Genomic DNA, 18412 nt, shown 5'->3' on the forward strand with positions numbered 1-18412 from the left:
CTATCTGTTGTCTCATTATTGCTATTTGTTGCAATGTTGATTCATCCTTGTTGTTTTTGTGTTGTTGTTGTTCCAGAATTCTTAATTTGGTTGTCAGCTTATCATAATTTTCCCATCTAGTCTTTTTTTGGTATGCTGCTCTGGATATTAACCTCCCTCTCATTACCGCTTTTAACGTATCCCACAGTATAGTAGTCAACTGGACTGTCTTTATTCTCTCCTATGCAGTTTTTAATTTCTTTTATCACTCCCTCTTTCATCTTCTCTGTTGTTAAATATGCCCACATTTAATTTCCATAATGTGTTTTTCAGTCTTATGTTCAAATGAATATTAAGATAAATTATACTATGGTCCGACAAACCAGTTACTCCAATATTACATTTCTCAATTCTGTGTCTATCAAACTTGTTCAGAAAAAAATAATATATTCTGGAGTATACAGCATGAGCTGCAGAATAATGCATATAATCCTTGTCAAAAGGATGGAATTCCCTCCACACATCAAACATTCCAAGTTCTGATAGCCAAGTATTGACAAGCCTTGACAGCTGGTCCCACTTCTCTTACTGTTAGTTGTATCAAGCTTAACATTAAGTATCATATTGAAATCTCCAGCACAAACGAGCGTTCCTTCAGTGTCCAGAGATATGGTCTCAAACAACAGCTTTAAAAAGGAGTTATCACTATTAGGTGGCACATAAACATTAACCAAAGTAACCAAATTTTTATCTATTTTTCCTTTAACTATTAAATATCTCCCTTCTTTATCAGTCAAAACCTTGATGAGTTCGAAATTAAGAGAGTTAGATTGCCACTCCTCTTTTGGGGCTCTTCTTGAAACTACTAAAGAAAGTATTTTTATATCCTAATTTCTTCAGTTTGTCATGTTCTTTTGAAGTTAGATGTGTTTCCTGCAAGTATATCACCTGGATTCATTCTATCTTTATTTTAGCAAGTACTTTTGCCCTTTTAATGGGATTATTTAGCGGGGTCCCGCTGGAAGATTGAGGAAAAAACCTCTTATAAAAAGAGGGCCCTACGGGGAGGGTCACAGTCATTCTAAATGAGTCCAACGTTTAAACTAGAAAAGAAAAGTGGCCATTCAGAACTCCTGACAGTCACTTTACTGTAAACATAAGGTCAGTCTAGCTATTAGATAAGGTTATACATTCCTACCAGTTTGGTATCATTTGACACTTATTACATTAAACAGAGGATATTTGAAATTCTTGTAGCTTCTCCGTAGCCCGTAGTGCCACTGTTGCGTTGCTCTTCCGAGTCCCCTCCCTGCGCTGCCACTCCATCGCTGCTCTGAGCCGCGACTCCGGCAGTGTGTTGACCGCGGCAAGTGCGGGCATCCCCTCCTTGAAGCCGTGCAGCTGCAGATCCTCCATAACCTCCTTCGCATTGCTATATGTCTGAATTCCTGTGCCCCAGTGAATCCAGAATCTCAGAATTTTTCCCTTCGTAGAGAATTCTAGAAAGTTCACAATAATGGGTCTCCGGAAGGCCCCATAGGCAGGTTTCTGTGCGAGTGATCGGTGGGCTCCCTGTATGCATCGACTGAAGTTCACGTTTAAACAGAGTTTCCACAAACGTGGTTACAGACTCACCCTCCTTTCCACCCGCGCCTCAACCTCGGTCACTCTTCCGTGTTGTAGCTGCTGCTCAGCCGAGAGTGAAGCGAGTCTCTGATTTATTTCTTGCTTGAAATTTCCAAATCAGTTTTCATGTCACTCCGCAAAGTTTCCCCAAACAAGTGGGAAATCCTCTTTCATTTCTGACTTCAAACCTCATATCTCCTTGCTGATGTTTTCAAACCTCAAACGGATCTCCACGTCACTGCTCTTCGGGTCCGTAATTTCATGACAGCCATCTTCTTCAGTACTGAGAGCGTCACGTTTCTTCCATTCCACCTCTGTTCGTGCTTTTCGACGAGTTAATTCAACTTTTCTGACTCCTTCGCATCCTCTTCTCGCTCATTTCAGTAGTCTTGTTCTCTGGATAATAAGTTTTTGAGTTTTTCTGAGAATCTTTGAGTTTCGCTATCGGGAGCTCTGCCGCCACACAACCTTCCTCCGCCATTATGTAACTGGAACCGAAGACTTTTTTATAGCATAGAGGGCCCTTCTCCCCTTGTTTCTGAGATCATTCGGGGCCAGATTGAAATGTCCTGTAGAGGTAATGTTTAGGTTCAAAGATGTCAGTTGAGCCCAGCAAAAACCTATTTGGGTTTCCCTGACATCTGGGTCGTTTCTGGAAGACCATAACTCTAGTCTTCTCCAGATGAACTGTCAGGGCCCAGGACTGTTTTGCAGATGATCCAGTTGCTGTTGTAAGGCCTCTTCAGATGGAGCCAGCAATATGAGATCATCTACAAAGAGTAGGCATTTAATCTGTGAGTCAGAAAGGGTGAGGCCGGGGATATCTGATTGTTCTTGTGATTTTGCCGGATCATCAATATAAATAACAAACAGTGTGGGGCTGAGACTGCAGCCCTGTTCCACCCCTCTACTTTGGGGAAAGAAATCTGTTTCCATATTACTGTGGAATGTTTATTAACGGGGGTGTGGAGGGTATCGATATGGTCTGTAGTTCTAAGTTGTGGTGTAAATTCAGTCTGACTCTTGCTCAGGACATTATGTTCTCTGATAAAGTCTTGCAGTCAGCTGTTGAGGATGCTGCAGAATAACTTCCCCAGGTTGCTGCTCACACATATGCCTCGGCAATTGTTTGGGTCAGATTTGTTTCCATTTTTAAATATCAGTGTTGTAATTCATTTGCTCCAGATGTCAGGGAAATGTCCAATACTTGAATAGTTTTAATATAGCAGTTTTGAGCTTATGGTTGCTAAATTTCAGCATTTCATTTTAGATCCCATCAGGACCACTGGCCTTTTTTGGCTGTAGTATGTGGATTTTAGACAGTAGCTCCTCTTCAGTAATTTGGTAGTCTAAAGGGTTGTGGTTGTCTTTAATGAGTGATTCGAAAATTTGTAATTTGTTGAGGAGATTATTTTGGGCTGAATGCAGTGTTATGGTACTATACAGATTTTAAGTGTTTTTTCCATATTTCACCATTTTGAATAGCCAATCTTCTTTGTGTGGTTTGTTGAAAGTGTGCCATTTTTTCCAGAAATGATTTCAGTCAATAGACTCTTCAGTTGTAGCAAGCTGATGTTGCTCATGCTGCTCCCTTTTAGCGTGTGTTTTTAGTGTTCTTCTGTATAATTTCAGTGATCCCAATATTGGAGGCTGAGCTCAGGATTGGTTGTCTGTGTTTTTTATTCGATTAATTTCTGAGTGTTTTTCTCAGATGTCTGCAGCCTGTGTCAAACCACTTTTCACTGGTTGACTTTTTGGATTTTAGATGCTGAGACTTTTTCAGATGGGATAAATGTGCAGCATTGTCAAATACATGTTTAATATCCCGTACAGCCTGATTCAGGCCTTTGTTACTGTGGGGATATGATGTGGAAAGAAAATAGTCTAATTGAGATTGAATTGTTTGATGTCTGATTGCTGTCTGGTAGTTGTCCATGCTTTTATTTGTCCATCTGTAAGGTTGTTTTGTGTCGTTCAGTTTATTGGGCTCCGTTACATGAGGGTTTGTTACTGTCGTTTTAGTGTAGAGTGTAATTTTTTTGAATGAATTCTATTGAGTGTACAAGGTTTGCCTTGAGCTTAATCAGCATTCCTCCTGAATCCCTGCCCTGGGTTACTCCCCTCAGTTTGGTGGACAGGAACACTATCTCTCTGTAGCTCATGGGACAACCAGTGAAAATGTTTCCTCTACTCGAAGTCTCCTGCAAAACAAACACATGTGCATCTTCTAACTCTCTGGTGAAGTCTGGGGTCCTGCTTTTAAGGCCAAAGGCAGAGGACCTCAGACCCTGAATATTCCAACATGAAATGATAAATGATTTAGATTCCATTCACTTTAAGAATTCAAATTCACATTCAGTATTAAAATGAGACGTACCTCCAGCAGTCTGATTAAGACTATATTGATTATATGAGGTTACAGTCCACTAATATGAAATATGCTCCTTCTGCAGGGTGTGGACTGGTCTCCATTGAGAGCAACGTCTTTCAGCGTCCAGGTAAAGGGACTGTGTTTTTAGATAGGAGGACGTGGTTGTTGAGACAGCTGATATCTAGGGCGGGGTGGTGAGCCAGGTGGACTTTGGGTCTCAGGACACAGTCTCTGGACATGTGCCATGCTAGTGGCTGGTCTGTGAGGAAGATCAGATTGCTGATTTTTCTCTCTCTCTCTTTCGTAGACATAATGAAGGTTGACATTAAGTAGTACCATGTTGTATGTTTAGGTAATAGATAAGGAATAAGTTTAGGTTAAAAATGATTAATGTAAGTTAGAAGATACTAATAAATATTGGTAAGTTCAGGATATAGATAAGTGATAAGTGAAGGTTATAAATAAGTTATGGTAAGGTAAAGGTAATAAGTCTCAATTAGTTTTGGTTATTGATAAGTGATAAGTTTAGAATGAAGGTAAGTGTTAAGTTAAGGTTATAAATAAGTAAGTAAGGTGAGTGTGGGATATATATAAATAATTCTAAAACTTTAAACTCTTTCCCTTTCCTCTTATAAAAGACAAAAAAATACTTCGTAGATAGCAAAAGTTAGGGTTATAAACGTTTTTCTCTCCATCCAAGACACATGTAAATGTAAGATTTTGATAAGTATGTATTAGTTTAGATAAGTGTTAAGTTCAGGTTGTAAATAGGTCATGATAAGATTAAGATATTGATAAGTTTAGGATAAGAATTTAAGTAATTAATTATAAATTTAAGTATTGATTAGTTTAGGTTATAAATAAGTGATACATGTAGGTTGTAAATAAGTTATGATAAGTTTAAGACTTTGACATGTTTAGGGTGTAGATAAGTGTGAAGTTTATTTCATAAGTAAGTCATAATAAGTTTAGGCTATATATATGTAATTATAAGGCTTTAAACTCTTGTACATAACTCTTCTAAAAGACAAAAAAACTTCTTTGTAGATAGTAAAAGTTTGTGTTATGAAGTTTTTTCACCAACAATGTATAACCAAACTGACATCATCACTCTCATTTCAATCCCCCTTTATTATACTTATGACTACTATATATATATATGTGAGTGAGTGAGTGAGTGTGAGCCTAAAAAAACATGTTGAACAGCTGTGAAGCGGAGTGATAGGAGTTATCACTATAGCAATGTTATACTGTATATCATCACTTATGAAATGCCTCTTGACCAATCAAATTGCTTGGTCAGAACTAACTGTTGTAGAAGAGCTAATAACAGTGGTATCAGTACAATGTTAACAGCAGAGTGAGTCCTGGAGAAAAATAAACAGAAGCTATCAAAGGAGCAGTATGAGAAGCTGATGAAATGGCTTTGTAACAGAGGGAACGACTTTAGGGGGAGTGTGGGCTATACTGTAATCTAATTGTGTCTTTAGTCATTATGTTAATATAATGAATATTATCAGTGATATAATGAATATAATAACGCAACAGTCATAGTTCAATATAAAAACAGGGCAACATTTGTAGCAGTTAAGATTTCTGGCACATTTATTTATTTGTAGCAGAAAGAAAGAAAAAAGTGAACAAAAATAATAGAGCTCCAGCAGCACGAGTTGCTGCTCGGACCCCTAATAAACGTGATGGAAGTGAGGGATGAATCAAAATGCAGTGTTCAAATTTGAGTATTCAAACACTGCTGCTGTAAAGTGATATCCTCAGCATGATGTGTTTTAGACTTTAATCCGTTCAGAACAGAAACAAGCAGAAGACATAAATGATTCAAAATAAGTCTACTTCCAGAGCAGTTGTTACTTCAGGGAGTTTTTTATTTAAATAGCTTCATTTCCAGATAAGTGTTTTTCACATTTACACTGTACACATGCACTTGAGGCTGTCAGCACAGCCATCTGAATCAAGGATGTAATAATTCAGCAGAGTAAATGAGTAAGACTAAGACTTATGAGAAATCTCAAAAAGTATAGAAAATGCATACAGTAATCGTTCTGTGTTTGCAGAGGAAATGTGTCAAACATCACTCCAGGTACAATATTTTTTAACCAATCCATAATGCTACCAATTCCTGTAAGAAATTGCCCTTGGCTCAATAAAATGCCATTGTCATGTAACAATGTTTTAGAAAGGGTGATTCATTTCTTATATCATTTATATATTGGTTAGTATTGTCTCGCAGTGAATATTTCTAATGTGAATTATCTGTCAGTAACAAAAGGGGGCACAGCCGTGTTCTGCAAACTCCACTCAAATTCAGGAGGATTCTCTTCTACATGTTCAAGTTAAAATTATTGGATAATTTACCTAAAATATTCTACATTTGAAGTGTTTCCATTGTAGATTTCATCATATGAAAAAATGACACTTTTTACAAAGACAATTAAAGTCACTTTAACAGTGCAAAAATATTCTCTTATAAAGTCCATGCATTGTGTATTTACTCACAAATGAAGCTTGTGCATACAGAAGGAACCGTACAACTGAAGCTGCAACCTGGAGGGACGAAGGCTTGTGTGAGGAGAATATTAAAGGAACCTCTGAGCCAGCCTCAAAACATAGACCACGGCTATCGCCTTGTCAAAACAAAAATGAAACAGGATAGTAGGATGGACTGATGATGTGAGACAACCCATCTGTAGGAACCAACATGCTCGAGATGGAGCCTTTTTTGTCACAGATGTGTTCAAACACACAGCGTGACATCACTGACACATCCAGTGCAGCCACAGTGGAAGTCTGACAGCACAAAATCATCATGAACACTGATTGTAAAGCTCAGATTTTGTGTTGGTCCCTCAGAACCAAAGGAAGTCTTTGTTAAAGAGCAAACACGGAGGAAGAAATCCATCATGTTAGAGACAGACACACCAACTCCTGCAGGAGCCTGAGCACAGCACAGGGCAGCTGAAAGGCATTCTGGGAAACAGAAAATCACTGCCTGATGGAAGAATGAGTGGAGCTGGCTCAAACACAAAAAACTCAACTGTAATGCTTCATTACAAATTACAACAATGCAATATGCTTAACCCTTTGGAACCTGAATTTGACATCAGTTTTGTTGTGCTGCGTTCAGACGTCTTTGACAAGCTTGTAAACTTCTGGAACATTAGAAAATTGGTTTGACAAAGGGAAAAAGGCAATGAGCAACTTGGCAAGGGAAAATTGCAAAAAGAAAATAATAAATAATGAAAGATGACAAGAAAATGACTTGGAAATTAGCTGCTGGGAGATTATTTGACATTATGCACAAAATATAAAATATATTTATAATTCTTATAATTATATATTTAAAATTGTGTTACAGAAAAACATTGCACTTTCTTAATGTTATTTTCATGTCTCTTTTGTTTTGTTTTGTTTTTTTTTAAAAAAAACAACATTTTCAGGTAATTTTCTTGTAACTTTTTTACTTACTTCTTGCTGAATCTGGGGGCCAAGTGTCTCATTGCCTCCTCCTGATGTTTTTGAAAGAAATCAAGCCAATTTGCCCAGGTTTCAAAGGGTAAAGAGAGACTATCTTTCCCTTAAGATGCATTGGAGGGCGGGGGGCTACAAACACTTCTTACATATATTTATATATCAATAATATACACAATGTAGTAGCTTACTGGTTCGTGACTGTAGCAGCACCTTCAGTTTATATTCAAGACAAATCTCCAGTGATGAAATAAAATGATGAGATCATAGATAAATAAATATGGTTAAACACAGAGTGTGCACACACTGGGATATGGAGAGAGTGAAGAGCAGATGAAAGCTGTGCTGGAGCTCAGCCACATTTACATGTTTTATCATCAAACAATACAAGAATGTATAAAAAATATCTATTTGTTTTAAATGATCAGTTTGACTTTCTCAATACTCAACTATAAAATGCGTCATATTTACACAAGCATCATTAGTCAGACTTATTTCATACAACTGTTACCAGAAAGAGGTGGCGTAAGACACATTTAACCAGCATCATAGGAAATATTTGAAAACAAAGACACAAAACGTTATGTGACAGTAAGCGCTCCTTAACTGTTCAGATGATTATTGGACGAGTGCAGAGCGGGACCACCTGTCTGTCCACAGTCTTTACAGCCGGGCTGGTTACTGTGAGCATGTGCAAGATGACTGCAAACAGAGGGAACAGAAACACCACTGGAGACCAGGCAGACAGTGGGAGGCAGCACGTTGATATGTCTGTCTGTGTCTGTGTGTGTGTGTGTGTGTGTGTGTGTGTGTGTGTTTCAGCACACACACACTGTGGTCTTGTTATGCTGCTGGAGAATAGGGGAGACGTTACTGGACTCCTTCTGTTTTTTCTCTGCGTTGTGCTGAGCCAGTGGCGGCCTGTCAGCAGTCCTGCGTCGGGCCTTCTTAGCCGACTGGCCTGACGACGGTGAGGCTGATCCGTCAATGAGTCTCTTGCTGCTGGGTGTCCTGCTGCCAACTGCCACACAGTGTGTGGGACTGGACTGACTGGAGGACTCGGCACTGCTGTTTGGACACAATGGAGTCAGAGCAAGTGGGTCGGACAGGTTCACGTGGTACAGACTGTTGCTCCCTGAAAGACCATCCCGTCGCTCCAACGCAGGGAGGAGCTCACAGATGGCAGAGGGAGAGTCCTCCTCTGGAGGCCGCTGAAGGAGACAAGGGTCAAAGAATGAGGACGGACAACAGCTCTCAGACAGAAAGAGAATTCACAGCTGAGCTTTTCAATATTTTAGCTAAAGCCAAGTTAGATTTAAGACTCTTAATACCACCAACAAGTAAATTGAAGACCAAAATAAAAAACAAAACAAATCAATGAACCGATAGCCACCACTGGGACCTTTTTTCCCAAATGTTACATTGCTAATTTATGCAATGTAAAATGCCATAGGTTTAGGCTAATAACGTTAGCATGTTGTATTTGTGGGAAATACGATCAATTCTCTGAATTAGAACTGAGCTGAATTTTACAGTGTTATCTTTGTTAAACGTTGCTGTTGTCTGGTTTCAAATGAGAAGATGAAAATCCCATAATCTTATGCTAATAATGTTAGCATATCATATTCGTGAAAAAAAAGTGTCTAGTAGGAGTTTTGTTTTGTTGGTGAGCCTTGTGAGTTTTTATTTGGCATTTTGCCGATTATCTGAATCAGGGTTTTGTTTTAACAATCTCCGATAAAATTAATTAATTAAAATGTGCAAAGAAAGTGTCAGCATGGGAGCTGGAACTTTAACTTTGTAAAACCTCAGGAAGCTATTTTCATTTATTCACTTTTAAATTAATTTTCACTTGACTTTAGATAAAAAAAGTTGCAGGGAACTTTATGATGTTGTGAGTTTCAGTTTTGATGAAACATTTGCTAAAGGCATTTTAACAAAGTTTTGTGTTGGAGTTTGTTATATTCCAAATTCTAAATATTGACAGCAAGATTTTAATTTTTATTGTAAATGCATATCGGTCTGATTAACTATGAATAAAAAGTATCAGTATCAGCACTGCAAAACCAGTATCAGTCGACCACTGCTGGAATGCCACACAGCAGTTATCACCTCTCTGTCAGACTGTCAGACAGAGACTGTCAGAGATTGGCTACGTGGGAATTCAACATTTTCTAAACTTTTTTTTAAATGTTGAACATTAAACAAGACCTTCTTTAAATAAAAGGTACACGCCCTGACTGTTTCACACTCCTCAGTAACACCTCAACATGCCACAGTGTGGATTATCGTTTGGAAACTCTTGGGTGCATCTCACCTGAAGCAGAGGGGTGTCAGCGCGGGACATGGAGGTGGGAGCACATTGAGACACCTTGGCTAGGTCCAGTAGCACCTCCTCATGGTGCAGCGTGTCCTGGGGGGTTCCGGGTTCCTGTAGGGCGATGACGATGGCGCTGGTATTGTCTGCGCGCAACATGCGCTGGCGCCACCGCAGCAGAGCATGGCTGACCAGCTGCCGCGCACTTGATACCCCACACGAAGCCTGCAGCATGGAGGGCTGTTAGAACACTGACATGGTCCCATGTGAGGTGGACATTACTCTGTTACATTAGTGTTCATTCTGGGCCCTTTTGATCATGTTTACTTTGCTTGTTATTCCCCAGGAAATAGTCTGTACTAATTTGAGGCCGGACATAGTGCTGTGGTCGGTGAGTCAACAGATCATTTATTTCACTGAGCTAACAGTCCCTTGGGAAGCCTCAGTGAAAGAAGCCTATGAAAGGAAGAAACTGAGGTACACAGACTTACAGGCAGAAGCTGAGAAGAAAGGATGGAAAGCTAGGGTTCACCCAGCTGAAGTGGGAAGTGGATTTGTAACAGGATCAACTGTCTCGCTCCTGGGGGAACTGGGAGTGTGGGGACAGAGTTTGAGGAAGACAGCGAGGGAAATGTCAGATAAGGCAGTTAAATCCAGTCAGTGGATTTGGATTAGGAGAAACAATGGTAGTTGGGGACCAGCAGGGGGATCCACTGAACGGACAACTCCCTCAGATCAGGTGGAGAGATCCACCAATCAGTCCTCTCAGGAGAAAATCCAGGAAGTGTGAGGGTATTTAGGATTGGGAGTGGCCTTTTCAAGTCTCTTTATGTGAGACCATGCTGCCACTCAATTAAGTGTGTTAGCTAATTCTGCCAATTCATACTTATTTCCCTTTGCTTGAGCCTTGTATGTGAGTTGTAGTATATAAGCAAGTATGTTGCATGTGCTAGGGAAGATAGCATCAGCTCGGTCACTACCTGGAGCTCGCATAAATGGAGCATGGGTCTGTTGAAGGTGGCATTGCCGTTTGGGCTGTGACAGCCATGTGATAGCCAGCCTAGCTAGCTTAGCTAGCTCAGCTTAGCCTCCTGGGGGATAGCCATGTGTTAGCTTAGCTTAGCTTTGTATCTGTGGTAGCCAAGCAGTAGCATAGCCTGGCATCTCTGATAGCCATGTGGTACTGTCACTACCTGAAGCTTGCACAAACTCTAACTATAAAGCAAATGTGATGATGTGCTAGGGAAGGTAGCATCGGCTCAGTCACTACCAGGAGCTCGCATAAACGGAGCCTGGGTCTGTTGAAGGTGGCATTGCTGTTTGGGCTATGACAGCCATGTTATAATTAGCCTAGCTAGCCTGGCTAGCTTAACTTAGCCTTAGCCTTGTATCTGTGATAGCTTTGTAGTAGTTTAGCTTAGTCTTGTATCTGTGATAGCCATGTGGTACTCTCACTACCTGGAGCTCGCATAAACGGCGCCTGGGTCTGTTGAAGGTGGCAGGGCTGTTTGGGCTGCACACGAGCAGTGAGAGCTGGCACTAGGGGAGTGGCTTTGGGAAGCCAGAGTTCACTGCCTACCCTCCTGGAGGTGTTGTGGGTGTTGCAACTAAAGCGGTTGTTCATGACTGTGAAATTCGGATAATGCTTGCAGAGGGAGGTTGTACCCTGGAGTAAGCTCTTTCACGTGGCTTAGTACTTCCAGCGGCAATTAGGTGGCGGTAGAGGGGACACAAATTCCATGTCATCTTGGTGTACATAATTTGAAGACCAAACCATGTAAATATAATTTAAATCGAATGACAATTGTCCCTCAAGCCTTACTTGCTCTTGCCAGTGGGTGGCGCTATTACGACAAGTGAATATTGTCATACAGATGTGTTCAGGGCGGGACCCTTATCAAACATTAGAAGTTTCAGGCAATCGGACAATGTACACCAAAGTTACAACAATGTCCTGTTTTATGACGAGACATCAAAATGTTATGCCGTGCCATGGGAAAACTGTAAAAGTTTAGCGCGGACCTTTGATAACTTTTCATCAGCAAGGGGTTGAGATTGGTAACACCAAATCTGAACTCAAATTAATCCTGTAAGACAAGTTTGCAAAAGTATGAGGGCTGGAAATTGCCAAAAATCAGCACAAAATTCAAAATGGCCAACTTCCTGTTGGGTTTGGGGGGTGGGTCCAAGAGGCTTTTTTGTACGTCTGGACATGGTAGAGGCATGTACCAGATTTCATACATGCATGTGAAACATGGTGAGAGGGTTACCTCTTGGAAATATTGTAAGGGGGCGCTATGGAGGCATGTTAGCACACTGAAAGACAATAAGCATAGAGACCTGCTCAGAGCTGAACTGTTGTCCACCATGCCAGGTTTGGAGAACTTTCGAGCATTCGAACTAAAGTTATAATAATTTTTCCCTCTACAGCAAAACATTAGCATTCGATACTAAGCCACAGACAAACAGCACAAGTTTTGCATGGACCTTTGAAAACTTTCAATCGTGAAGGTCTTTTGATCATACCGACAGAAGTTCAAGTGGACTGGATTAATTGTGTAGGACAAATTCGCAAAAGTATAAAAATACATTATTACCTGTGGCCACTAGGTGGTGCTGTTACGACTGGTGAATACTGTGTGTTCAGGGCAGGACCCTTATCAAACCTATGAAGTTTCAGGCAGGTTGGACAATGTACACCAAAGTTACAACAATTTCCTGTTTCATGGCGAGACATCAAAATTGTATGCTGCGCCACAGGAAAACAGGAAAAGTTTAGCACGGACCTTTGATAACGTTTAATCATGAATGTGTTAGGACTGGACACACCTAATTTGAAGTCGATTGGATTAATCCCGTAGGACAAGTTCGCAAAAGTGCGAGGCCCAAATTCGCCAAAAATCAGCACAAAATTCAAAATGGCCGACTTCCTGTTGGGCTTGGGGGGTGGGTCCAAGAGGCTTTTTTATGCCTCTGTGCATGATACATAAGTGTACCTATTTTCATAAATGTAGGTTAAACTGGGCATTGGGGCTACACATTAAGGGGCACTGTGGAGCCATTTTGCCACGCCCGTTTCCGAAATCACCAAAATATGAAATTTTCCGCCAGGCCAGACGAGCGTTCCACTTTTCAGGAGTTTTTGGGCATGTTTAGGCCTCCAAAAATGCAATTCATTGGGGAGAAAAATAATAATTCTCTGCATTCCAACAGAGTCTTTGCACGGTTCATGCTTGAGCCCTAATAATACAATGATGATAGCAGCTGCAGAGGAAGCTAACCTTTACAGAAACACGTCTCTCCACTCACCATTGCCTCATCATTGTTTTGACACATGGAGATGGCCTCCTGAGGTGGCACCATGTTCCACAAACCATCGCTGCCCAGGATGATGTAGCGGTGTTTTCTGGGGTCAAGGGTCACCACGCTGGTGTCCGGCTCTGGAGAAACTACGAACTTGCCACTATAGAAGTCATAGCTCCACAGATCACCTGTTGCACAGAAGAGAAATGTAACTGAAAGTACCAGTGGTCTTAACAAACACCCTTCATGATGACCCTCCCTCTCTTTCATTTGGTCAGAAATTCTGCACACAAGCCATACATCTGAATTTGGAGAAACAACAATTTAAAATATGTTGCTGCTTGTTTGATCCACAGAATGATGAAAAGCTTTCACCAAATGTTTTATGAATGCCACTAAATAAAAAGGTTCTAATGATCTCCACTTTCCTGACTGGATTAGTCCTTAGTACTGGACTACAAAAACAACAGTTTTTGGCCTCTGGGAACCAAAAAATTGGGAATGATCCACAGTCAAAACTCTGAATTCTCTGAAATGTCAGATGGAACAGATAACTCCTTCTTATAAGCATGCTTTCACTAAGCTGAGAGTCTCATCATTTGTATACATGACAAAGACAACAGTTATTCACTGACATAACTGTGATGGGACTTTTCCTACCTAGAGCTCGAGCTACCGCCAAGAACGGTATCTGATCAATGACAGTGCTGCGACGGACTGGACCATTGTGAGTCAGCCTCGGTCTCTTCCAGACAACCCGGTTCACTCCAGATTTCTTGATGACACTGTCAGCAGATAGAGGGGGAGAGAGGAGAGAAGCTGCCACTGACTCAGAGCTAAGTATCCACACATTTCCAAAAGCCAGTTTTAGATAATAAAGGATGGGCTGCAACAACAAGGGTTACACTAAACTGCCAGTTTATTAGGTACACTGAGCTAAAGCTTACATATGTTCATTAAATAAATGTTCATAATGATTTATAAAAATGAGTTTATATCGATAATACATTTCTATTGAAGACCATATGTGCTTTCCTCCTGTTATACAGTAAATGGCATTATATGATGTTAAGCCCAAAGGCAAATTACATTATCAACAGAAATTGTAAGTGGGCAACATTATAATGGCATTTATTCTGCAATATAAAGATTTCAATTTTTTGATTATACAGCTGGCAGTTCTCCTGCATGTTCTCCTTGTGTTGGTGTGGGTTTTTCTTCATGTACTCCGGCTTCCTCCCGTACTCCACAGACATGCAGGTTAATTGGTGACTCTAAACTGGCCGTAAGTGTGAATGTGAATGTGAACAGTTGTCTGTCTCTATGTGTCAGCCCTGTTATATCCCCCTTTCCCACCAACGTTAGAGTATGCACACAGGTTTTTGAAACACGGGTAAACCTGCTAAATATAGACTAGAGACTGCATTCCCACTGCCAGTGAACAGGCTGCTGCAGCAAGACTAGTCTGCCCTTCTGTCAGCTTTCGTGTGTGTGTGTTTGTTGCTTTGTCGGTGTGTCCGTGCAACTTAATGGGCAGGCAGGAGAACAGATAAACAGTAGACCACTTTTCAGGGGTTCCTTTTCTCTATATACTGTATCTTTTATGATTCAGTCTCTTCCAACTCAGTGCAGACTAATATGTAATATTGTTTTAGCTGCTTAGGTGTAAACGGATAACAATTAGTGACGGCGCTTCATTGCATCTCACTGGTTTAGAGGCTGAAATGCCCGCATTCACCCAGGCGTTATATTCATGTATTTATTACAAAAAAAATGAAACATTTCCTTCACTAAGACTTTTTATGCACCTGTTATTTAATAAAAAAATAATCATTGGAAGGTTTGACCGTTCATTGGAAGCGGTACTGGAATACATATACTGTTCAGTTATTCATAGTATCTCGGAGTGCAGAGAGAACTCTTAACACAAATTGAGCAGAATAAAGTCACACACAGTTTAAGTGGAACTTATTTGTCCATTGAACTGGGTCTAAAAGTTTGCATTCACTCGCCTCTGCAGCAGCTGCTCCTCTGATCCATTGATCTGATCAGATCAAGTCTGCCCAGATTGACAAATCAATTATCCACCCCGCCACTCAAACTCCACAAACTGCTGCTGAGGAATAAAAAGATCTCATGACGAGTTTCGCCTACCTACAACTTCAATTTACTGTCACAGCACACAATCAACAATTTGATTCTGTGTGGACCCCTGTTGCTGCTGAATCATAATATGTTTTTAATGTACAACGGAAAAGTTCTGTCTTTTTTGCAGTTAAAGTTAATGTTCTATTTAAATACAATGTAGAGGCAGGGTGTTCTGTGGGTGAAGCCTTACCTCCCTCCCAGACCTTCAATACGCTCCCTCTCTCTGGGAAGTTCAGGTTTGTGGTCTTGTGTGACTTCCACAGCTCTGATGAACGGGACTGAGGGGTCGTCCTGGACCCCTAGAACAACTGCTGAATCCCCAACATGGGCCACATACATACGGTTTCCTCTGATGACCACTATACTGGCTGTGGTGCCTGATGTGCTGGGTAGGCCTGTAAGGGTCTTTGGCCATTCAGCTGGGAAGATCAAAGAGAAAAAATGAATATAGCATATTTAATGAGTTACAGCATTCATTGTTTATAAACTGCTCACTGCCTAAGTTGACTGAACTACACTAAAAGCACAGTTAAAGAATGGGCAGAAAATAAATGCTACTAAAAATGATTTTGCATGTATTTATTGCTAATCTCCATCAAAGAGTCTTTGATGTATTGCACCTGACAACACTTGACCTTTAGGTTAGACCAGGCTTGTGCAAAGTCCAGCACAGTCCATCATCAGTGTAATTGTTCAAAATATAAGTGTCCCCACAGATTATTGGTGAATAAAGCCAGATCACTTTGCATTTTTTCCGTTCACCTCATGACGGCAGAACTATCACCCTGTTTGTAGAAATGCACCAAGTAGGAACCATGTTGGTGGAACTAACAAGCAAACAAGTGGTAACCTAACAGCAGACAATTTTTGCTAGGAAGCAGACATGGCCACAGCAAAGTAGGCATTTAAGAAAATATTAATACACCTGAGTATTTCTATTTCGTGTTTTGTGATAGAGATTTTGAGAATCAATACAGTATTGTTTTTTTAATAATAGTCTATGTGATCTGTTTAAACCCCCCTACTGCTAGATAGCAGTGCTGTAGCCTAATCTTGTCCACAGTCACATGACTCTGCCATTCTAACCTAACAAACAACATATTACTTGCGTGTTACAAGGGCTGTGATAAATACAGATCCTGCTGATCTGATTGCATTTTTTTTTTTTTTTAAAGTCTATTTTCTACTCAAATTGTATGCATATTGCTGAGTGGTATGACAGTTGTCCTTAAATTAGATTTGAAAAATACCACAATATATCGCCTTGCTTACAATATTGCAGTACATCTCAACATACTGAATCTGTGACCTGTATCGTAGTACGTAACGGATAACCAGATACTTGCCAGTACAGCAGTACAGAGTCTTCCAGCGAGTGGACAGCGTATTGTTTTTCACTGAAAGACGAAACACTTGAGTTTGTCTCTTTTGTATGGGATTTTTTAAAAAATAACATTACATTCGATGCAAGACACAGCTGGTCCCCAGGTATTTTCACATTATCTTATCTGGGCGACCGTTCAAACAATGTATGTGTGTGTGTGTGTGTGTGTGTGTGTGTGTGTGTGTGTGTAAACAGCATGTATGTGAACAGCTGTAGAACAGCTGACATGCCTTGACATATCCAGGAACAAAACCGGTTTCTGAGCATAATAGCGCACACTCTCTGCTTCACGACTCAATATGTTTGTAATAGGTAATGACGAAATATTTTAATGTAGTGAAATGTAAAATAGCACATGAAGCGATTCCAACAAAAAAAACCAATAAATCTTAGCATTCTACTTTACGAACAGTAACTTGTAGTAACTGGATGCATACGAAGATGTTCCACTAGAGCAGGCTTTGTTCAGAGTGAACCCGGTGGCTACTGCTAACTTCGTTAGCTCTGTTGCCTTTGGTTGCTAACATTGCTAGCCCCATTAATTACTTTATAATTAAAACGCAACAGAAACATATAGTAAAAAAAATACTAATGCGCTTAAGTTGGCATTTTGGAAATTTTACATAGCAGCACGGCTGGGTTTAACAGAATGGTTTTACTGAGTCCGTAGAATCTTCTGGTAAATTTGGTAGCGGCTCGCTACGGCAAATAACACCAAAACTTTTCGGATGAAACAACGGCAGGCCACAGATTACAGTCTGGTGCAGGTTTTTCATGGCGTTCATGGTGCTCAGACATGAGGGGGCACGTATAAACGACCCCCACTTACTGATGGACAGCTCTTAATGTTATACTGTATACCACTAAGTAAGAAGACAGTAAACTCACGGAGCTTCTTCCACATAGCATGGTGACAGGCTATGAATCCTTTGCGTATAGCAGAGCACACCTCCCGGTCACAGTCTGACCAGAACCCCCGCTGTTTCTTCACGAACTCCCACAGATAGTCTCGTGCAAACTGCGCAGCCTCGCGACCCCCGTGCCCGTCGAACACGGCGAAGAACGCAACGGAACGGCGGGAAGGACTCGCGATGCTCGGCTGAGCTCGCGGCGGGCTCTGAGCTCTCGGTAAAGATGTTTCCACCGATATACTTTGGTCTTCCGTTCGTTTAGGTTCACAGGATTCCTCTGAAACCTGCGGGGACACAGCGGCTCCACCGGCCCGGTCTGGAGGCGTGTTCGCAGCCGGGAAAGTGACCGGACACTCTCCCCCACTGCTCTCTTCTGGCTCATCCCGGGTCGGCTCATCCTCTCCCGGCTCGGGCTCTACTATGACCTCGGTCACATCTTCCATGTATTTCCTGCCTCCCTGATCGGTAAAAACACTCACTCGCATCAGCAATGCGTTTTCCATGGCTGCAGAAATAAATCCTTCTCCAATTATTCAGTACTTTGAGCATAAATAAGATGAGGAGAGCAGAGTTAATTGCAGAGTGGCGTCCTGCCTTTGTTTATGTTGGAGCGTAGTAGGCATGCTCAAACGCGTTGACGTCAAATCTGTCTTCTTCTAGCACGAGGACGTGGCAGCCCCAATACACCCGCTGCCCTCCCGAGGGCGGCCCACCACTCCGCGCAGCAACTGAGGAAGAAATGTGAGGCAGTCAGACGTCTGGAAAGTGATTCACAGAGAAAGAGAATAATTTATCAACATTTGGGGTCAACATACCTTAAATCTAGCTAGACTCTTCTCTTCTGTTGTTCCCAAATGGTGGAACAAACTTCCAAACTCTGTGCGTTC

The 18412-nt window shown here is 41.1% G+C and overlaps 1 protein-coding gene across 1 annotated transcript; it reads right to left on the bottom strand.

Moving 5' to 3' along the window:
* Window positions 1–7388: 7388 nt before the first annotated feature.
* ppm1da (protein phosphatase, Mg2+/Mn2+ dependent, 1Da) lies at window positions 7389–18123 on the bottom strand. The gene is made up of 6 exons (XM_042487331.1): window positions 17503–18123; window positions 15421–15649; window positions 13743–13867; window positions 13089–13270; window positions 9780–10004; window positions 7389–8673 (listed from the first exon to the last, which is right to left on the bottom strand). Exons 1-6 carry the CDS (start codon window positions 18026–18028, stop codon window positions 8281–8283), a joined length of 1680 nt encoding a protein of 559 aa, XP_042343265.1. The 5' UTR covers window positions 18029–18123; the 3' UTR covers window positions 7389–8280.
* Window positions 18124–18412: the final 289 nt, after the last annotated feature.

This window comes from Plectropomus leopardus, chromosome 5 (genome assembly GCF_008729295.1).
Source record: "Plectropomus leopardus isolate mb chromosome 5, YSFRI_Pleo_2.0, whole genome shotgun sequence".
Lineage (NCBI taxonomy): Eukaryota > Metazoa > Chordata > Actinopteri > Perciformes > Serranidae > Plectropomus > Plectropomus leopardus.

What these genes read in the sequence shown, in the direction of transcription:
- ppm1da (XM_042487331.1), bottom strand. Translation starts at nt 18,028, where the DNA reads ATGGAAAACGCATTGCTGATGCGAGTGAGTGTTTTTACCGATCAGGGA. An exon ending in ATTGAAGGTCTGGGAGGGAG is followed by an intron (nt 13,868 to 15,420) that starts GTAAGGCTTCAC and finishes ATCTGCTGACAG; the next exon opens with TGTCATCAAGAAATCTGGAG. An exon ending in AAAACAATGATGAGGCAATG is followed by an intron (nt 10,005 to 13,088) that starts GTGAGTGGAGAG and finishes TCCATGCTGCAG; the next exon opens with GCTTCGTGTGGGGTATCAAG.